At 43.6% G+C, this 23,157-nt stretch overlaps 1 protein-coding gene across 1 annotated transcript in view; it reads right to left on the bottom strand.

Moving 5' to 3' along the window:
* Positions 1-11: 11 nt before the first annotated feature.
* Positions 12-23,157, bottom strand: part of nagpa (N-acetylglucosamine-1-phosphodiester alpha-N-acetylglucosaminidase) — a 118,365-nt gene continuing 95,219 nt past the window's right edge. Inside the window, exon 12 of the mRNA XM_067979201.1 lies at positions 12-359. Within this exon, the coding sequence (XP_067835302.1) occupies positions 346-359 (14 nt within the window). The 3' untranslated portion in view covers positions 12-345. The remainder of the gene's footprint in view (positions 360-23,157) is intronic.

Below are 23,157 nucleotides of genomic sequence, written 5' to 3'. Positions count from 1 at the left end.
TGAGAAAATGTTTTATTAACTCAGATTTTTACGTGTCATTATAACCTCATTACCTTTTTAATTTACCTGGAAGTACAAAATATTGACCATATGGATCCACTGTATCAATAAAAGTTAATACTGGCTTAGGTTCCTGTCTGAAGGTCTGTTCTTTATCCCTGTTTTAGGTCTTAGACTAAGCAGCATTACTAGGCCAGATCTTTCCATGATTTCGCTCTTGTTTTGAAGTTCTGTTTTCTTTCTTCTTGCCGCCATGTCTCCCTCACCTTCTAGGTTCAATTTTTTTCCTGTGGTTTGCTTTCAGTGCTCTCACTTTGCTTCCTGATCAGAAAATGTTGGTCCTCCTCACACCGGAAAGGCTGCCCAAATTAAAAGAAATGTATTGTATTTGCATGCAATGCGTATGCCTGGCTATGCCAATGGTAGAGAATTCTAAACAAATGTGAGTAACACCTAATCTTGGACATAATGGGGGAATTTTAACGCCCCACGACGGGCGGGACAGTGTCGGGTGGGAGGTTAAATGGTTAAAAATGGGAAACCAAACCCAACCCGGCGTAAACGCGCCTACTTCCGGTTTAACCTGGGTGGGTCTGGGGTCGGCAGTGCAACCCGCTGATGAGAGGTGGGTCAGTAATTAGAATATTTAAATACCGCTCCATGCTTCAGAGGCTGGCCAGTTGCTGGGCGGGAAATGGAGTAAAAAAATTCTAATGAGGACCTGCTGTTAAATTCGGCAGGACCTCCGCATTCCCAGGTTTCCCTGCCTTTGACAGATGCCCCGCTCCCTCCCCGTCTCCCCGTAAATATCGGGGTCAATAGTATTGCAAAACTAAAAATCTATAATAAAGAGTGTTTGATACAAATATCCAATTAGTATGTACAAGCCAGATAAAATACAGTGTTGCAATTTAAGGTTTCATTATTAAAAAATGAAATAATAACAATTACAGTATCAATACATTGTTTCCAAGACACAATGTGCAGACAGATACTAATGCAAAAAAGCCATCAATTTCTTTTGCTAAATTTCCTGCAATAGCATATGGAGTACTCTTATATATTTATATATATATATATATATATATATATATTCAATATTTTTAAATGCAAGATTTTACATATAAAAAGTTTAACAGTAGGTTTCACCTAGATCAGTGTCTGAATCCCTGTTTTCAGAAACATACAGGAATAACAATGCATTGGTAACAAATTGTGTACCATATCTAAACATCTAAGGTATAATGGCAGGTTTCTTGACCAAAAGATTTTGTGCAATGCATGTTCATCCACACAAGCACTCTCTCTCTGCAAAAGATTGTACTTTGATTTTGAGCAAGTAGACTCACCATCTTTTCTTTGCGATTATCCAATAGCCCAAAACAAAAGCATAGATTTAATAAATAAATGAAGGCTAACACCAACACTGATCAACAACTCACAAAACACTTCAATTTTTTTTATTTTGCTTGATGCCTGAGTTGTGTAGAAACCTATCACTATACTTAAGAGTTTCCAGATTCCAAACAAGGCAAGGGAATACACAATAAGTGGTAGGATACTGAGAAAGGTAGAGGAACAGAGGGACCTTGGAGTGCATGTCCACAGAAACCTGAAGGTTGCAGGACAGGTAGATAAGGTGGTTAAGAAGGCATGTGGGATACTTTCCTTTATTAGCCGAGGTATAGAATATAAGAGCAGGAAGGTTATGCTGGAACTGTATAAAGCACTAGATAGGCCACAGCTAGAGTACTGTGTACAGTTCTGGTCATCACATTACAGGAAAGATGTGATTGCACTAGAGAGGGTACAAAGGAGATTTACGAGGATGTTGCCAGGACAGGAGAATTTTGGCTATGAGGAAAGATTGGATAGGCTGGGGTTGTTTTCTTTGGAACAGAGGAGGCTGAGGGGTGATTTAATTGAGGTGTATAAAATTGTGAGGGGCCGAGATAGAGTGGAGAGGAAGGACCTATTTCCCTTGGCAGAGAGGTCAATAACTAGGGGGCATAGATTTAAAGTAATTGGTAGAGGATTAGAGGGGAGTTGAGGAGAAATGTTTTCACCCAGAGGGTGGTGGAGCTCTGGAACTCATTGCCTGAAAGGGTGGTAGAGGCAGAAACCCTCATCATGTTTAAAAAGCACTTGAAGTGCTGTAACCTACAAGACTATGGACCAAGAGCTGGAAAATGGCATTAGACTGGATAAGGACTATGGTAGGACTAAGAAAAAGATTCTTCTGAGAGAGTTTGAGCACCTAGGGACAAAATTAAAAAGCAGAACCTCTGGATTATTACCTGAGCCATGAGCAAATTGGCATAGGGTCAATAGGATCAGGGAGATGAATGAGTGGCTCAAAGATTGGTGTGGGAGACGTGGGTTTTGATTCGTGGGGCACTGGCACCAGTACTGGGGAGAGAGCTGTTGTGTTGGGACAGACTACACCTGAACCATGCTGGGTCTAGAGTTCTAGCGAATTGAATATCTAGGGAAGTAGATAGGGCTTTAAACTAAATAAGGGGGTGGGGGGGTCCCAGTGGAGAGAAATCCAGAATTCTAAAGAGAAAAGACAAAGAAGCAGTGCAGGAAAGTGATTGGGGTAAGGATAACCAGATTGTGTCAGGAAAGGGCAGAGCGTAGAGACAAAAGACAACAAATAGAGTCCAGGTAAGAAAAAATGGTAATAAGACAAATAGGGCCATAGTACAAAAAAATGTTAAGATGTCTAAAAATGTTGCAAAGACAAATCTAAAGGCACTGTACCTGAATGCTCGAAGCATTCGTAATAAGGTAAACAAATTAACAGTGCAAATAGATGTAGGATATGATATAATAGCAATTACAGAGACATGGCTGCACGGTGACCAAGGCTGGGAGTGGAATATCCAAGGGTATTCGATATTTAGGAAGGACAGGCAAAAAGGAAAAGGAGGTGGGGTGGCGTTGTTAGTAAAGGATGAAATCAGAGCAAAAGTGAGAAAGGATATTGGCTCAGAAAATCAAGATGTAAAATCAGTCTGGTTGGAGTTAAGAAGCACCAAGGGGCAGAAAACACGGGTGGGAGTTGTCTATAGGCCTCCAAACAGTAGTGGTAATGTAGGGGATGGGATTAAACAGGAAATTAGAGATGCATGTAACAAGGGTACAACAGTAATCATGGGTGACTTTAATCTTCATATAGACTGGCCAAACCAAATTATCAATAATACTGTGGAGGACGAATTCCAGGAGTGTGTACGAGATGGTTTTTTAGACCAGTACATTGAGGAGCCAACCAGGGAACAGGCTATCTTAGATTGGGTATTGTGCAATAGAAGGGGTTAATTAATAATCTTGTTGTGCGGGGTCCTTTAGGGAAGAGTGACCATAACATGATAGAACTCTTCATTAAGATGGAAAGTGAAGTAGTCCAATCCGAAACTAGGGTCCTAAATCTAAACAAAGGAAACTACGAAGGTATGAGGAGCGAGTTGGCTATGATAGATTGGGGAGATTCATTAAAAGGCATGACGGTGGATAGGCAATGGCTAACATTTAAGGAACGAATGCATGAATTGCAACAATTATACATTCCTTTCAGGCGCAAAAATACAAAAGGAAAAGTGGCCCAACCATGGCTAACAAAAGAAATAAAGGATAGTATTAGATCCAAAGAGTAGTCATATAGAGTTGCCAGAAAAAGTAGCAAGCCTGAGGATTGGGAGCAGTTTAGAATTCAGCATAAAAGGACCAAGAGATTGATTAAGAGGGGAAATATAGAGTATGAGTAAACTTGCAAGGAACATAAAATTGGACTGTAAAAGCTTCTACAAGTCTGTAAAAAGAAAAAGATTAGTGAAGACAAATGTAGGTCCCTTACAGTCAGAAACAGGAGAATTTCTAATGGGGAACAGGGAAATGGCAGAGCAATTAAACAAATACTTTGGTTCTGTCTTCACGGAAGAGGACACAAATAACTTCCCAGAAATGCTAGGGAACCAAGGGACTAGTGAGAAGGAGGAATTAAAGGAAGTTAGTATGAGTAAAACAATACTGCTGGAGAAATAAATGGGACTGAAAGCCGATAAATCCCCAGGGCCTGATAATCTGCATCCCAAAGTAGTAAAAGAGGTAGTCATGGAAATAGTGGATGCATTAGTTGTCATCTTCCAAAATTCTATAGATTATAGAGCAGTTCCTGCAGATTGGAGGTTGGCTAATGTAACCCCACTATTTAAAAAAGGAGGGAGAGAGAAAACAGGGAACCTCAGACCGGTTAGCCTAACATCATAGTAGGGAAAATGCTAGAGTCTATTATAAAGGATGTGATAACAGGACATTTGGAAAATATCAACAGGATTAGACAAAGTCAACATGGATTTATGAAAGGGAAATCATGTTTGACAAATCTACTGGAGTTTTTTGAGGATGTAACTGGTAGAATAGATAAGGGAGAACTAGTGGATGTGGTTTATTTGGATTTTGAGAAGGCCTTTGATAAAGTCTCACATAAGAGGTTAGTGTGCAAAATTAAAGCACATGAGATTGGGGTTAATATACTGGCATGGATTGAAAATTGGTTAACAGACAGGAAACAGAGAGTAGGAGTAAATGGGTCTTTTTCGGTGTGGCAGGCCGTGACTAGTGGGGTACCGCAGGGATCAGTGCTTAGGCCCCAGCTATTCACAATATATATCAATGATTTGGGTGAGGGAACCAAATGTAGTATTTCCAAGTTTGCTGATGACACAAAACTAGGTGGGATCGTGAGTTGTGAGGAGGATGCAAAGAGGCTTCAAGGCGATTTAGACAAGTTGAGTGAGTGGGCAAATACATGGCAGATGCAGTATAATATGGATAAATGTGAAGTTATCCACTTCGGAAGGAAAAACAGAAAGGCAGAGTATTATTTAAATGGTGATATATTGGGGAATGTTGATGTACAAAGGGACCTGGGTGTCCTTGTACACCAGTCACTGAAAGCAAATATGCAGGTGCAGCAAGCAGTTAGGAAGGCAAATGGTATGTTGGCCTTTATTGCAAGAGGATTTGAGTACAGGAGCAAGGAAGTCTTGCTACAGTTATACAGGGCCTTGGTGAGACCACACCTGGAGTATTGTGTGCAGTTTTGGTCTCCTTACCTAAGAAAGGATATACTTGCCATAGAGGGAGTGCAGCAAAGGTTCACCAGACTGATTCCTGGGATGGCAGGACTGTCGTATGAGGAGAGATTGGGTTGACTCGGCCTGTATTCACTCGAGTTTAGGAGAATGAGAGGGGATCTCATTGAAACATATAAAATTCTGACAGGGCTAGACAGACTGGATGCAGGGAGGATGTTTCCCCTGACTGGGGGATCCAGAACGAGGAGTCACAGTCTCAGGATACGGGGTAGGACATTTAGGACTGAGATGAGGAGAAATTTCTTCACTCAGAGGGTGGTGAACCTGTGGAATTCTCTACCACAGAAGGCTGTGGAGGCCAAGTCACTGAATATATTTAAGAAGGAGCTAGATAGATTTCTAGACACAAAAGGCATCAAGGGGTATGGGGAGAGAGTGGGAATATGGTATTGAGATATAGGTTCAGCCATGATCATATTGAATGGCGGAGCAGGCTCGAAGGGCCGAATGGCCTACTCCTGCTCCTATTTTCTAGGTTTCTATAACTTTTTCAGCTGGCACAGACACGATAGGCGGAATGGCCTCCTTCTGTGCCGTAAATTTCTATGATTAAACTATTGAAAAATACACATAATTAGTGTCTACCTTTGTCTGATATTTATTGCACCAGCTCCATAAGGGGAAGGAGAGCAATCAGTTATCGTGATCCATGTGGGAGCCAATGATGTAGGTAAAGGCAGGTCTGAAGTCCTGCAGAATGAGTTTAGCAGGTTAGGAAACATGTTTAGGAGCAGGATTTCACAGGTGGCAATCTCAGAATTACTTCTCCAATCATGCGCTGGAATAGGGACGGACAGGAAGGTTAGGGAAATCAATGTATGACTAAAGGAGTGATGTCAGGAAGAGGGATTCTGCTTCGTTGGACATTTGCACCAGTTCTGAGACAGATGGAAGCTATTCTGTAAGGACGGCTACACCTGAACAGGTAGAGTGTTAATGTTTTTTTTTATTCATTCACGGGATGTGGGCATCACTAGCAAGGCCAGCATTTATTGCTCATCCCTAGTTGCCCTTCAGAAGGTGGTGGTGAGCCGCAGTCCGTGTGGTGAAGGTTCTCCCACAGTGCTGTTAGGTAGGGAGTTCCAGGATTTTGTCCCAGTGATGATGAAGGGTGATATATTTCCATGTTGGGATGGTGTGTGGGGAATGTGCAGGTGGTGTTGTTCCCATGTGCCTGCTGCCTTTGTCCTTCTAGGTGGTAGAGGTTGTGGGTTAGGTAGGTGTTGTCGAAGAAGCCTTGGCAAGTTGCTGCAATGCATCCTGTAGATGGTACACATTGCAGCCACGGTGATCCAGTGGTGAAGGGAATGAATGTTTAGGGTGGAGAATGGGGTGCCAATCGAGCAGGCTGCTTCGTCCTGGATGGTGTTGAGCTTCTTGACTGTTGTTGGAGCTACACTCATCCAGGCAAGTGGAGAGTATTCCATCACACCCCTGACTAGTGCCTTGTAGATGGTGGAAAGGCTTTGGGGAGTCAGGAGGTGAGTCACTCGCCGCAGAATACCCAGCCTCTGACCTGCTCTTGCAGCTACAGTATTTATGTGGCTGGTCCAGTTAAGTTTGGGGAATAAAAGCAGCAGCAGACTTGGAACAAGAGAAAACTACTGTGCGACGTCACAGGTGAGGCAGGAGAGTCTGAGAGGTGAGCACAGTATAAAAGGAGAGACCGAGAGCGAGAGGAGAGTCTGAGAGTCTAAGGCAAGTCATGGCAGCACAGCTCGCACCCGTGATTATGCTCCTCCTGCACTATGTGGGAAGTCATGGACACTACCAGTGTCCCTGGCGACCAAGTGTGCAGGAAATGTGTCCAGCTGCAGCTACTGGCTAACCGTATTTCGGAGCTGGTGCTGCGGGTGGATTCACTGTGGAGCATCCGCGATGCCGAGACTATCGTGGATAGCACGTTCAGTGAGGTGGTCACACCGCAGGTAAAGATTACGCAAGCAGAAAGGAAATGGCTGACCGCCAGGCAGAGTAAAAGGACTAGGCAGGTAGAGCAGGAGTCCCCTGGGGCCATCTCCCTCTCAAACAGATATTCTGCTTTGGATACTATTGGGGGAGATGGCTTATCAGGGGAAAGCAGCAAGAGCCAAGTTCGGGGCACCACGGGTGGCTCTGCTGCACAGGAGGGGAGGAAGAAGAGTGGCAGTGCTATAGTGATAGGGGATTCAATTGTAAGGGGAACAGATAGGCGTTTCTGCGGCCACAAATGTGACTCCAGGATGGTATGTTGCCTCCCTGGTGCTAGGGTCAAGGATGTCACGGAGCGGCTGCAGGGCATTCTGGAGGGGCAGGGTGAACAGCCAGTAGTCGTGGTCCTTATGGGTACCAACGACAGAGGTTAAAAAAAGGGATGAGGTCCTGCAAGGTGAATTTAAGGAGTTAGGAGATAAATTAAAAAGCAGGACTTCAAAGGTAGTGATCTCAGGATTACTACCGGTGCCACGTGCTAGTGAGTATAGGAACAGGAGAATAGACCGGATGAATGCGTGGCTGCAGGGATGGTGTAGGAGGGAGGGATTTAGATTCCTGGGACTTTGGGACTGGTTCTGGAGAAGGTGGGACCTGTACAAGCGTGACGGGTTACACCCGAGCAGGACCGGGACCAATGTCCTCGCGGGGGTGTTTGCTAGTGCTGTTGGGGAAGGTTTAAACTAGAGTGGTGGGGGGATGGGAACCTGAGGGGGGAGTCAGAAGGGAGTAAAGTTGAGAGCAGCAAGAGAGGGGAAGACCCAGGGGAAATTTACAATACAAATATTACAAACAGTTGTTCAAGAACAAGGGAAAGGGAAAAGCGTAGAGCAGCGGAAAGAAAGTGTACTTTAGGCACTACAGATAAAGTAAAAACTAGAAGGCGTAAGGCGATTAACCCAGCATCAAAGCTGAAGGTCATGCTAGGGTGTGTGGCCCAACTAAGAGTTCTATATACAAATGCACGGAGTATAAGGAATAAATTAAATGAACTACAGGTTCAAATTCAAATTGGAGGGTATGACATGATAGCTATTACTGAGACATGGCTGCAGGATGGTCAGGATTGGGAACTAAATATACCAGGTTATAAGGTCTACAGGAGAGACAGGGAAAATGGAAGAGGGGGAGGAGTAACCTTAATGATTAGAGATGAAATCACTTCAATGATAAAGGGGAATATAACGAGAGGTAAGCAGCCAGCAGAGACCTTATGGGTTGAATTGCGAAATAGGAAAGGATCTAAGACTATAGTGGGAGTTGTATATAGGAGCCCTGGCAGCAGCTCTGAAGTGCTAGATTTTATAAATGCTGAGATTAGACAAGCGTGTAAGAAAGGCATAGTGGTCTTAATGGGGGACTTTAACCTTCACATAGATTGGGAAAAGCAAACTAGCAATTGTCAGAAAGGTAGTGAATTTCTTGAGTGTGTCCGGGATAGTTTTCTACAGCAGTATTTCCAAGAGGCAACAAGGGGGCAAGCCATACTAGATTCAGTAGTGAGTAATGAACCAGATTTAGTTAACGGCTTAACTGTGCGTGAACATCTATCCAATAGCGATCATAACATGATCGAGTTCAATGTAGTGTTTGAAAGGGAAAAAAGTGAATCAGCTGCTAAGATTCTAGACTTGGGCAAGGCCGACTTCAATGGGATGAGACAGAGGCTGTCCACAGTAAACTGGGCAAATCTGTTAATGGGTAAAATGACTGATGATCAGTGGGAAATGTTTAAAGAAACATTTAACGTGATACAGAATTGGTTTATACCCCTGAGGGGCAAGAACTCTACTTGCCAAAAAAAACAGCCATGGACAACTAAAGAGGTAAGGGACAGTATAAGACGTAAGGAAAGGGCATACAAAAAGGCAAAAAAATGGCACAGATCTTGGCGAATGGGAAAGATACAAAGATCAACAAAGGGTCACAAAACAGATAGTAAGAGCTACAAAAAGAGAGTATTTAAAGAAACTCGCAAGGGATATCAAAACCAATACGAAGAACTTTTATAGTTATATTAGGAAAAAGAGGGTAGTCAGGAGCAGTGTTGGCCCCTTAAAAACTGAAAGTGGGGATAATGTCATTGACAATGGGGAAATGGCGGACATGTTGAACAATTACTTTGCGTCAGTATTTACAGTCGTAAAAGAGGATAGCATGCGGAAAATCCCAAGAAAACTTATATTGAATCGGGGACAGGGACTCGATAAAATTATCATAAGTAAAGCAACAGTAATGAAGAAAATAATAGCACTAAAGAGTGACAAATCCCCAGGACCAGATGGTTTCCATCCCAGGGTTTTAAAGGAAGTAGGTGAGCACATTGCAGATGCCCTAATTATAATCTTTCAAAGTTCTCTCGATTCAGGAACTGTCCCTCTAGATTGGAAAATTGCACATGTCACTCCGCTTTTTAAGAAAGGAGAGAGAGGGAAACCGGGGAATTATAGACCAGTTAGCCTAACATCTGTTGTGGGAAAAATGCTGGAGTCTATAATTAAGGATAGGGTGACTGAACACCTCGAGAATTTTCAGTTATTCAGGGAGAGCCAGCATGGATTTGTGAAAGGTAGTGTTGGCCAGGGGCTGCAGAAAACTACTGAGTTTAATTCGAATTGCTAACAAAGACACTAATTTTTGAACTGAAGTGACCTGGAGTTCAGTCACTGGTCTGAGCTGGCCAGAAACCGGTTTGAATTAGTTCCACTTCTTCGAGGGACAAAGGAACTCTGATGTGACACCAGTCCTTATTTAGAAAAGGAGTAATGAGGTGATGCTACCTAGCCCCTTGGAACAGAGCCAATCAGGAGATGACACTGACCACTCGAGCAACTTTAAGCCAACCGGAGAAGACAGCATCATTCGAAAAGACAGGCTTGAAGTTAAAACTGAAGAATTGCAGGCTTGGTGCCAATGTGTTTGTGAGGAAGACTCCGTAGACTAACCATCGCGGAAGTAGGGACCCTACGTCAGGGACGTAGAGACGACGTTGAGAGAGAGAGAATGATTCGCCTGGCCAGCGTTATCTCTCCTTTCCGGGTATAAAATATCCTTTCTATTCTGTGACTACTCAGGGAGTGTTAGTCAGAGAAACCTAGTGGGTGTGCGTTTAAATCCTAGTTTGAGTATAAAACTGTATAACCTGCTGTAAACTGCATGCCTATATCTAACCAGACGTATAAGCGGTATGTACATGATCTAATAACGTTAATAAAGCGAATTGAGAATTAAGAGAGAATTGACTCTTCCCTGTGTACTAAGCCAATAATTGTAACCGGTGACTTCCGATCAACAGTAAGTCGTGCCTGACAAACCTGATTGAATTTTTTGAAGAGATGACTAAAGTAGTGGACAGGGGAATGTCAATGGATGTTATTAATATGGACTTCCAGAAGGCATTTGATAAGGACCCACATAAGAGACTGTTAGCTAAGATAGAAGCCCATGGAATCGAGGGAAAAGTACGGACTTGGTTAGGAAGTTGGCTGAGCGAAAGGTGACAGAGAGTAGGGATAATGGGTAGGTACACATTGGCAGGATGTGACTAGTGGAGTCCCACAGGGATCTGTCTTGGGGCCACAATTATTCACAATATTTATTAACGACTTTGATGAAGGCATAGAAAGTCTCAGATCTAAGTTTTCCGATGACACAAAGATTGGTGGCATTGTAAGCAGTGTAGATGAAAACATAAAATTACAAAGCGATATTGATAGATTAGGTGAATGGGCAAAACTGTGGCAAATGGAATTCAATGCAGACAAATGTGAGGTCATCCACTTTGGATCAAAAAAGGATAGAACAGGGTACTTTCTAAATGGTAAAAAGTTAAAAACAGTGGATATCCAAAGGGACTTAGGGGTTCAAGTACATAGATCATTGATCATGAACAGGTGCAGAAAATAATCAAGAAGGCAAATGGAATGCTGGCCTTTATATCGAGAGGACTAGAGTACAAGGGGGCAGAAGTTATGCTGCAGCTATACAAAACCCTGGTTAGACCGCACCTGGAGTACTGTGAGCAGTTCTGGGCACTGCACCTTCGGAAGGACATATTGGCCTTGGAGGGTGTGCAGCGTAGGTTTACTAGAATGATACCCGGACTTCAAGAGTTAAGTTATGAGGAGAGATTACACAAATTGGGGTTGTATTCTCTAGAATTTAGAAGGTTAAGGGGTGATCTGATCGAAGTTTATAAGATATTAAGGGGAACAGATAGGGTGAATAGAGAGAAACTATTTCCGCTGGTTGGGGATTTTAGGAGTAGGGGGCACAGTCTAAAAATTGGAGCCAGACCTTTCAGGAGCGAGATTAGAAAACATTTCTACACACAAAGGGTTGTAGAAGTTTGTAACTCTCTTCCGCAATTGATACTAGCTCAATTGCTAAATTTAAATCTGAGATAGATAGCTTTTTGGCAACCAAAGGTATTAAGGGACCCATATGGAGTTAGATTACAGATCAGCCATGATCTTATCAAATGGCGGAGCAGGCACGAGGGGCTGAATGGCCTACTCCTGTTCCTATGTTCCTATAATGGTGACCCCCAGGATGTTGATGGGGGATTCGGCGATGGTAATGCCATTGAATGTGAAGGGGAGGTGGTTAGACTCTCTCTTGTTGGAGATAGTCATTGCCTGGCACTTGTCTGGCATGAATGTTACTTGCCACTTATCAGCCCAAGCCTGGATATTGCCCAGGTCTTGCTGCATGCGAGTACGGACGGCTTCGTAATCTGAGGGACTGCGAATGTACTGACAAAATGGTTAAATAGGGACGTGACGAGGTTTTTAAATTAGGAAGAGAGGTGCTGGGAAAAAAAAATAACTCCAATTATTATTAGATATATATCAGATATGCAGAAAACAATTTAGCAAGAGGAATTATTTTTCAGGATGATCTAAGCTTAAACAGCATTAACAGAGAATTGGCTGAAAACTAGACAAGAATAGAAAATAAACATATTTGGATATGATAATTTGGGAGGGATAAAAAGATAAGAAAGGAGGCGGTTTGGCATTATGTGGTAAAAGAGGGAATGCATGTCATAGCTAGAGTTGATGTTGACAAGGGAGGGGTACAGACAGAGTCAGTATAGTTAAAGCTCCCTTATAAAAAAAGGGCTTGTTATATTAGTAGATGTGTATTTTAGATCTCCAAATTGTGGAAAGGAAATGGAAGAGAAAATCTGTAGTCAGATTGAAGAGATGAGTAGGAATAACAAAATAATTGTTCTGGAAGATTTTAATTATCCACTTTTCGATTGGGACAGAGAACAAATAAATGGAGAAAAGGGAATATAATTTCTAAAATGTGTACATGACTTCTTCCTCAAGCAATATGTTAGTAGGCCTACAAGGGCAGAGGCATTTTTGGATCTGGTTATGTATGTTCGCAAATAGATCAGGTAGATGAGCTAATTGTGGGTGAGTACCTTGAGAGTGGTGATCACAATATGATAAGGTTTACGATCCAAATAGAAAGGGAAATAGTCAGTACAAAAAAATAGAACACCAGATTTAATTAGGACAGATTTTAGAAAGATCGTGAGCTAGCTGAGGTAAGGTGGAAGGAGAAATTTGGCACACAGGACTGTAGAACAACAGTCTTTAAAATAAGAAATTGCAAATGTACAAAATAAGTATATTCCATTCAAAAAGATGGAAAATACTAATAGTTTTAGGATGCCATGGATGACTAAAGAGGTTAGAAACCAATTAAAATTGAAGAAAAGGGCCTAAAAGTACTACAAGAATAATAATATTGAAAAGCCTAAAGGAAAAAATGAAAAAATAATAAGAGATTAAGAATGGGATAAGGAAAGCTAAGAAGAAGCATGAGGAAAAGAATTCAAAAAAATATCAAAAGGAACAGTAAGGTATTTTATAAATATATCAGTAAGGTCAGAGGCTGGGTATTCTGCGGCGAGTGACTCACCTCCTGACTCCCCAAAGCCTTTCCACCATCTACAAGGCACAAGTCAGGAGTGTGATGGAATACTCTCCACTTGCCTGGATGAGTGCAGCTCCAACAATACTCAAGAAGCTCGACACCATCCAGGACAAAGCAGCCCACTTGATTGGCACCCCATCCACCACCCTAAACATTCACTCCCTTCATCACCGGCGCACTGTGGCTGCAGTGTGTACCGTCCACAGGATGCATTGCAGCAACTTGCCAAGGCTTCTTCAACAGCACCTCCCAAACCGGCTACCTCTACCACCTAGAAGGACAAGGGCAGCGGGTACATGGGAACAACACCACCTGCACGTTCCCCTCCAAGTCACACACCATCCCGATTTGGAAATATATCGCTGTTCCTTCATCGTCGCTGGGTCAAAATCCTGGAACTCCCTTCCTAACAGCACTGTGGGAGAACCTTCACCACACGGACTGCAGCAGTTCAAGAAGGCGGCTCACCACCACCTTCTCAAGGGCAATTAGGGATGGGCAACAAATGCTGGCCTTGCAGCGACGCCCACATCCCATGAATGAATTTTTTTTTAAAGTAAAAAGAATTATTAAAAGCAAGATGGAACCCTGAGATGAGGATTGTCAAATTGTAGAGGAAGATCATAAAACGGCGGAGGTATATAATAATTACTTCGCATTGGTCTTTACTAAGAAAAGGATATTGGAGAAGAGATGAATCCTGAAGTGGTTGAGAATGAAATGAGCAATATTATGTTGGATAAAAGGAAAATTTTAGATAAGTTCATTAAGCTGAGGGAAGACAAAGCACCAGGGCCTGACAGGATACATCCCAGGATCCTGAAGGAGTTAGAGTCATAGAGTCATAGAGTTATACAGCACGGATAGAGGCCCTTCGGCCCATCGTGTCCGCGCCGGCCATCAAGCCCTGTCTACTCTAATCCCATATTCCAGCATTTGGTCCGTAGCCTTGTATGCTATGGCATTTCAAGTGCTCATCCAAATGCTTCTTGAATGTTGTGAGGGTTCCTGCCTCCACAACCCTTTCAGGCAGTGAGTTCCAGACTCCAACCACCCTCTGGGTGAAAAAGTTCTTTCTCAAATCCCCTCTAAACCTCCCGCCTTTTACCTTGAATCTATGTCCCCTTGTTATAGAACCCTCAACGAAGGGAAAAGTTGAGGGAGGAAATTGTAGAGACCCTAAAAATTATATTTCAGGGCTCTATTGAGTGTACCGGATGTGTACCAGAGGACTGCAGAGTCGCCAGTCTGGTACCCATTTTTAAAAAGGAAGATAGAGCCAAAACAAATAGTTGCAGTCGGTTAGTTTACCTTCTGTGGTAAGAAAATTTTTAGTTTAGTTTAGAGTGAAACTCCAGCATTCTGTATATTAATTATTTGTTGAAGTTTCTGCTTCCATCTCTCACTCTCTCTCTGGATTCTGTTTCAAAGAGTAGACTTATTGGGCTACTTGGCCCAAGTTACTTTAGCTCAGCATATTATGGATGATCTTACTTTACAAACTCACCTTTTTCTTTTTTTACTCCTCCAAATCAAACAAAAGGCAGAAGTGCCTGGGAGTGTAGTGTGCCGCTGTACACAATACCTTGTTATTTCCTGAAATGTGGGATCCAGATTTTTATCATCTACTCCAAAAACAATTTACCCCTAACAAAACAACAACCCAGAACGAAGGCTGATTTACCTTTCTAAGCAGGCTTTCTAAGATTGACTACACAAGAGGTAAAAACCAAATCCATTCACCAGGTTATATTTTTGAGAAGAAATTCAATCCATCTCCTTATCATTCCAAACATTTAAAAACAAAAAAATACATGGAGGAGTGACATGCTTTTCAAAAAATGATTACAAATATGTTACTCCAAAATAATTTAGAAAAATAATCCCGACCGTCAGGACAGCCAGTCTCCCCCTCAAATCTCATTGATGTGGAGATGCCGGTGATGGACTGGGGTGGACAAATGTAAGGAATCTTACAACACCAGGTTATAGTCCAACAGTTTTATTTGAAAATCACAAGCTTTCGGAGGCTTTCTCCTTCGTCAGGTGAGTGTGGGATTCCATGAAGGATACTGCATATATAGTCAGAGAACAATGCCTGGTGATTACAGATAATCTTTCCAACTGCCCGTTGTCAAGGCAATCAGACAGAGACATTACATACAGGGCTACTGAATATACAAACGGTCAGAACCCAAAGACAGAGAGAGAGAGAGAGAAACATCCGAAAGGAAGAGAAAGAGAGAGAATGACCAGTTGTATTAAAAACAGATAACTCTTTTTTCGCTGGTGGGGTTACGTGTAGCGTGACATGAACCCAAGATCCCGGTTGAGGCCGTCCTCATGGGTGCGGAACTTGGCTATCAATTTCTGTTCGATTTTGCGTTGTCGTGTGTCTCGAAGGCTGCCTTGGAAAACGCTTACCCGAGGATCGGTGGCTGAATGTCCTTGACTGCTGAAGTGTTCCCCGACTGCAACATATGAGGTAGACAACGTTGGCCGTTCCCCACGCCTCCACTACTCGCCTTCAAACAGCCACCCAACCTCAAACAGACCATCGTTCGCAGCAAATTACCCAGCTTTCAGGAGAACAGCGTCCATGACATCACACAACCCTGCCACGGCAACCTCTGCAAGACATGCCAGTTCATCGACACAGATACCACCATCACACGAGAGGACACCACCCAACAGGTACATGGTTCATACTCCTGTGACTCGGCCAACGTTGTCTAGCTCATATGTTGCAGGAAAGGATGCCCCGGAGCATGGTACATCGGCGAGACCATGCAGACACTGCGACAACGGATGAACGGACACCGCGCAACAATCGCCAGACAGGAGGGTTCCCTCCCAGTCAGGGAACACTTCAGCAGTCAAGGACATTCAGCCACCGATCTTCGGGTAAGCGTTCTCCAAGGTGGCCTTCGAGACACACGACAACGCAAAATCGAACAGAAATTGATAGCCAAGTTCCGCACCCATGAGGACGGCCTCAACCGGGATCTTGGGTTCATGTCACGCTACACGTAACCCCACCAGCGAAAAAAGAGATATCTGTTTTTAATACAACTGGTCATTCTCTCTCTTTCTCTTCCTTTCGGATGTTTCTCTCTCTCTCTCTGTCTTTGGGTTCTGACCGTTTGTATATTCAGTAGTCCTGTATGTAATGTTTCTCTGTCTGATTGCCTTGACAACGGGCAGTTGGAAAGATTATCTGTAATCACCAGGCATTGTTCTCTGACTATATATGCGGTAACCTTCATGGAATTCCACACTCACCTGACGAAGGAGAAAGCCTCTGAAAGCTTGTGATTTTCAAATAAAACTGTTGGACTATAACCTGGTGTTGTAAGATTCCTTACATCAAATCTCATTGTTCAGCTGTTCCCCTTGCTGCTGATTGAACCTTTGGGCTTGGGCTCTGGCTACAAACTCTGAATTCCCGAGTAAGAAGCTGACAGTTGAGATGGGAGCTTCAGGCCCGGGTTTATGTGTGGGGCTTGTTACCCTGAGAGAGAGCCGAGTGTGCTGCATGCTGCTCCCCTCCTCTCCCACGTGCAGCAGCAGTTGGAGTTGCGATGTTAAATCAGGGCTTGCAGCTCCCCACGGGTAGTGAGGATCTTCAATCTCCATACCCTTGTTCCCCATTTGCCCCAACAATGTTTTACTATTTACCCACAGTAAGGTCCCCATTTTTCATTCACCCCTTTACTGCTCCTCTCTCGCGCCACTCCCTCTCACCATGTTGCTGCTGCTCCCGGCTCCGCAGGAAATGCTGAGCACCACGCCACCCCACCCCCTCCACACATTTCTCAGTCCTCTCCCTCTCCCCGACCCCGGTCCCCAGTTTCGATTCTCCAGCGCCCAAGCCCTAATCTCCAGACCTACATTCCCTAGTCTCCTGTTCTTCCCCCACCTGAGCCCCAATCTCCTGACCTCCGACTCTAGACCCCATTTCCCAACCTCTATTCCCCAGTCTTCCTTTTTCCCAAGCCCCAATCCCCAACCCCCCAGTCCCTGTCACCCTCTCCCCGACCCCCAGTCCCCTTTCACCTCTCTCTGCAACTCCCAGCTCGTCACCCTCTACCCTGACCCCATCACCCTCTCCCCGACCCCCTCAGCCCCCGTCACACTGTCCCCGACTCCCAGTCCTATCGCTTTCTCCCCTGATCCCATCCCCGTCACTCTCCCCCCAACCTTCCAGTCCCCTGTCACGTTGTCCCCAGCCCCTGTCCTGTCACCCTCGCCCCGATCCCCCAGTCCCAATCTTCCTACCCCCCCATTGTCCTAATTGCCCGACCATAACCCTAGTTCTAATCGCGTGACCCCCACTTGTAGTCCCAATCACCCAACCTCCACACCTAGTCCCAATTGCCCGACCCCCAAACCCCCATTCCAACCCCCAGTCCCCTGTCACTCTCTCCTTTTGCCCCAAGACCTAATCTTCTGCCCTCCACCCCCCACCCCGAGTCCCAATCTCCTGTCCCCTAGTCCTTGTTCACCCTTTCAGCATAGCACAACCTCTCTTCGTTCTATTTCTCTTTCCCTCCACCACCCAATTCCGGTAACGGTCACCCCCTAAGTGATGGCCAGTTCTCTGTGCTGACAGGGGAGGCGAGGTGGCATCACGGAGTAAGGGGGCCGCTGTTGTGCCGTGAAATTTAAAAGGCACAGCTCTCCCAGGCTTTTAGAAGCAGTGCCTGGGAGTTTCATGTCCCATTCCAGGAGACTCGGCAACCCTGAGCATAGGCTGGATGACACTGTTCCACAGACCGAATATGTTCGACGCTCCTGACCTAGAGGAAGTGGTTTTGAAATTTGCAGATGATACTAAAATAGGAGATATAATTAATTATTTGGAATACCTAAGGAAACTGCAAAGGGATATTGATAAGATGGGAGAATGGGCTAAAAACTGGCCGATGGATTTCAATGTCAATAAATGTGAGATGATGGAATTTGGTAAAAAAAACCCAGCAGTAATCGTACTCAGAATGGAAGTAAGCTTGGTACTGTGGAAGAGCAGAGGGAATTGGGAGTACAGGCTCACAGAACATTAAAGGCCACACCTCAGTATGATTCTAGGTTTTATCTCAAGAGGTACAGAATATAAAAGCCAAGAGGTAATGATGAGCCCATATAAAACCTTAGTAAGACCTCAGTTAGAGTACTGTGTGCAGAATTGCGCTCCACACTACAGGAAGGATATTTGATTGGAAAGGTGGATGAAAAAAAAGGGGTTGAAGGTATATTGGAACAGGGTGGGTAAATGTGATTAGAACTATTTGCTTGTGTAGAGGATAAAAACCGACATGGACTGGTTGGACCGAATGGCCTGTTTCCTGTTGTAACTTCGAAGTATTTCTATGTACTCATAGGGACAAGTCCCAATTAGCCCAAAGAACCTAGTTGTAGGTTAGCATGAGTTAAGGCTTAGGGATCCCAAGTGTGCATTCTGATGTTAAAACCAAGCAGCTTACCAGCACAGGCCATTGGTAAGCTTCTTGTTGCCCATCCAACTGGGACCAACTTAAATGTTAGGACCTTGGCGTGCAGAGTTATCTGTAGCCAACTCATAACAATGCTAGGCCCCAGTCTACCTCTCCGCGTCACAGCAATGAGCCAGGCTAAGCGGTCAATCATTAACAGTGCCCTGGAGTACTGCAGACCTTGGTATTGGATTACTGAGTCTGCCTCAGAGGATTGACTGAGTTCCAATTTTCCATTGCCAGGCATGTAATCTTGTCAACTTGACCCCAAAGAGACCTTGTTTACCCCATTCTCTCCCCAAAAAGGATAGTTGCTGGCTGATCACAAACCATTACTTTTTCTAAGCTGCTTTGTATGTGTGGCAGACCAGGAAACACTATAAAGCTTAACACGTACACCAAAGTCCTTCAAATATAGCAATAGAAACTATTCATCAAACCTCACCTCAGCTAACTAATTTTGTTCAAGGTTCCCATAAAAACACCACAAAGCACATAATTATCAGTTCTACAAAATATGAAAAAGACTTTACCTGATTGAGCCACAATTAAAAGTTCAGTGGAACTTATGTTAAAGTACTTTCCTGTTCATGTTCAAAGCTGCAGCATATATTTAAAACATTTTTAAAGGTAACTTTTATTTTTTAATTTAAAAAAATGATATATTTGGGAAATCAATTCTGTAATCTAGCTGGTTCCACCTCTCTCCACCCTGTCAGCTAAAGTAATATGTGCCAGTGAACCTGTCACATATATCACTGCACTACATGCTGCCCACAAAATTGGTCAAGTGGGTGGATGGAAAAAATGCAGTTAGAATGCTCAGCCTTTCCACCTGCAATATAGAGATTCTATCATCAGCACTGCCAAATTAAGCATATAGTTCCTTCACGTGCTCACCACTTATCCTGATGCCATGGTTGAGACAGAAAATTTGCTAACTGAGAAGCGGTAGTTCAAATGCAGGTTGTTTTTATGGAGAGCCTCCAGGTGCCCAACCAGTTGGAAATCAGAACTTTATACAGTCTTAGTGTCAGATTCAATCATCGTAAACATGATGAGAACAGCCAGCCCTAGTCAGATCATCTTGTATTATCTTCCAATATTTTTTGCAATTCTATAGAACATAAATACATTTTCACTTCCTGAAAATGTCTTTATTTAGAAGTCATGACAGAAACTTGGCTTGATCACATATTTATTCAGTTCTTGATTCTCCTCCCTTCTGCCAAAGCTCTATAAACAATCTCCCTGGGTTGTGTAACCATGATCGGCCACTACGCCATCTGCTGGAAGATAATGGCCCGTAAATTGCTCTGAGCGGCGAACCAGCAGTGGTTGCCACTCATTAGATTTAAATTCACCCACGAAGTTACCGTGTTCTTTTTAGCGGCAATTTTCTTGAATTGTGACTTCAAAAAACATCAGCGTTCTTTCCTGGGCTGTGTGAGTGGTGAAAGGATCGCTATGGCCCCTCAACCAATCAGCTTGAAGCAAGCCACGCTGTGAGAACCAGGAAATGCAGTTCATTCACAAACCGTGCAAACTAAAAATCTGAATGTGCCCAACAAGGTATTATAAAATGACAAAGAGAAAGGCGAGATTATTTTGTTATCCAGTTGGGCAGGAGAGCAAGTTTGCGCTAGTCTGTTGATTTCATTGATTGCAGTCGGCGATATCCCTTTAAGGCGAAACTGTCACATTGCTGGCGAACCAGGAAGAGCAAGTTCCAGATTTCCGCTGTTAGGCTCACTGTTATTTTAAGAGCAATTTCTGGGCCAATATGAATTAAGTAATATTAAAATGTTTTGAACTTTTATGCTTTGGACTTGTGAACACAAAATAATACAGCATTGTACATATTCATTATGGGGAAAGAGAAGGGGAATGGGACTAAATGAATAGCTCTTTCAAAGAGCCTGCACAGGTATGATGGGATGAATGGCCTCCTCCTGTGCTGTACCTACTATGATACTATGAAAGTAAATGTAAGACCATAAGAGATAGGAGCAGGAGTAGGCCATTTGGCCCTTCGAGTCTGCTCTGCCATTTAATGAGATCATGGCTGATCTGATTTTTTAACTTAACTCCATTTTCCCGCCTTTTCCGCATATCCTTTGACTCCCTTGCTGATGAAAAATTTGTCTAACTCAGCCTTGAATGTATTCAATGACTCAGCCTTCACAGCTTTTTGATGTAAAGAATTCCAAAGATTCACAATCCACTGGGAGAAGAAATTCCTCCTCATTTCTGTCTTAAACGGGCGACCCCTTATTCTGAGACTATGCCCCCTAGTTTTAGATTCCCCCATGAGGGATAACATCCTCTCAGCATCTACACTATCGAGTCCCCTCAGAATCTTGTATGTTTCAATAAGATCTCCTCTCATTCTTCTAAACTCCAATGAGTATAGACCCAACCTGTTCAATCTTTCCTCATAAGACAACCCTTCCATACCCGGAATCAACCTAGTGAACCTTCTCTGAACTGCCTCCAATGCAAGTATATCCTTCTTTAAATAAGGGCACCAGAACAGTACGCAGTACTCCAGGTGTGGTCTCACCAGCACCCTGTACAGTTGTAGCATGACTTCCCTGCTTTTATACTCCATCCCCCTAAAAAAAAACATGTTGACTCTCCTTGATTGTACTATGAGTCTCCAAATGTCTTGCTACTACTTCCTTAATAATGGATGCTACTACTTCCTTAATAATGGATTCTAGCATTTTACCAATGACAGATGTTAGGCTAACTGGTCTATAGTTACCTGCTTTCTGTCTCACTCCCTTCTTGAATAGGGGTGTTACTTTTCAGTTTTCTAATCCATTGGGACCTTTCCAGAATCTAGTGAATTCTGGAAGATTACAACCAATGCATCCACTATCTCTGTAGCCACTTCCTTTAAGACCCTCAGATGCAAGCCATCAGGTCCAGGGGACTTGTCAGCCTTTAGGCCCATTAGTTTACCTAGTACATTTTCTCTAGTGATAGTGATTGTTTTTAGTTCCTCCCTCCCCTTTGCCCTTTGGATTTTCTACTATTATTCATATGTTATTAAATGTATTACATATATGCATGAGTTATATAATTTTTTAGTTTTAGACAAGTGATTTGCAATCAAATGTGTTATGATGCAATTTCTCCCACATTTTTCAGGATAAAACTAAGTGCAGGATTTTAATGAGTTCCAAATAACCTTTTCTGTACAGGGTCGACTGTCAACGCTGGCACTTTAAGGATATTAGCAGATCTCCTGTGACATTGGTCGCAGTGAGTCAGAGGATGCACTATTTAATAACATCAGGAGCCTTATAACATGTAACATACCATGTATAGTTGATCTCTTGTGGTTTTGTGCACAGACAAAAATATGATGTCTCACTCTTTCAGTACTCGTCATTCTTTTCCATTCTTTCTGTTTCTCTCTGTCTTGTTTTTCTCTCAATCTTTCTAACTCTGGCTACATCGAGTTATCATTGAGTTACATCAAGTCTACAGCACAGAAACAGGCCATTCGGCCCAACTGATCCACGCCAGCGTTTATGCTCCACACGAGCCTCCTCCCTTCCTATTTCATCTAACACTATCAGGATACCCTTCTATTCCTTTCTCCCTCATGCGCTTATCTGGCTTCCCTTTAAATGCATCTATGCTTTTTTTTCCTTCATTCATTTGTCACATACATTTCTCATTGTGGTGTCTGTATCATTCTGCTTGCTTCTTTTTTCATTCCATTTCATTCTTTCTGTAAATCTCTCATCCCCTTCATTTCCTTTCTCTTTTGCATGTATCAACTGTTCTTGTGTGGCTCTCACACTTGCTTCTTTACTGATGTACTCAATATCTATCTCTTGCCTTTTTAAGGCATAAAGTATGCAGGAAGAGGGAAGGCAACATATACTGGGTTGAAGGTGGGATTGGGCAAAGGGTGTTGGAGAGATGCGGCAATATGGGTGGTTGTAAGAGAAGATGGGTTAGGCCAGAAGGGTCTGTGGGATGGAGGTGAGACACTAAGGGATTAGGTTTGGAGTAAGGTGGGAGCAGGTAGAAGGGGTGCAGTCTGGGAGAAAGTGGGAAAATAGTTGAATCTGGAATTAATCGTGGGGCTCGGGATGTGGAAGTGCTGTAGTCTAGAAGCACTGAGTAGGTCTGCAATCTGGAGTCTTACAGGATTTTGAGGATAGCTGAACTTTGGCAGTACTCTTAGGGGGTGGGGTGAGCGGACTCTTGGGAATACTTGGGAGAGGTTGGAGTATTCATGAGGAAATTTGAAGAGTGGGTGGACTCAGCAGATGGGGGACTAAGGTCGGTGGGAAGTCAGGAAGTGTGTTGGGGCACTGGGGTTGAGGACTGGAATGTGGGACCAGCTGGGGAATGGGAGGAGGAGGGTGGGTTGGGATGTGGAATTATTGGGTGTAGGAGGAGATGGGGACTGGAAGCACTGGGGGGGGTCTAGGAGAATTGAGGGGAAGAGTGGGGGTTGGGATCATTGAGGGGGGAAATGGAAACTGGAATCACGAAGGAGTAGGATGTTGAGGGCTGGGATCAGAGATAAGGACGGGAAGCACTTAGGGTGTGGA

The sequence above is a fragment of the Heptranchias perlo genome, chromosome 3 (assembly GCF_035084215.1).
Source record: "Heptranchias perlo isolate sHepPer1 chromosome 3, sHepPer1.hap1, whole genome shotgun sequence".
NCBI classification, from domain to species: Eukaryota; Metazoa; Chordata; class Chondrichthyes; order Hexanchiformes; family Hexanchidae; genus Heptranchias; species Heptranchias perlo.
This window is presented reverse-complemented; position numbering and strand designations above follow the sequence as displayed.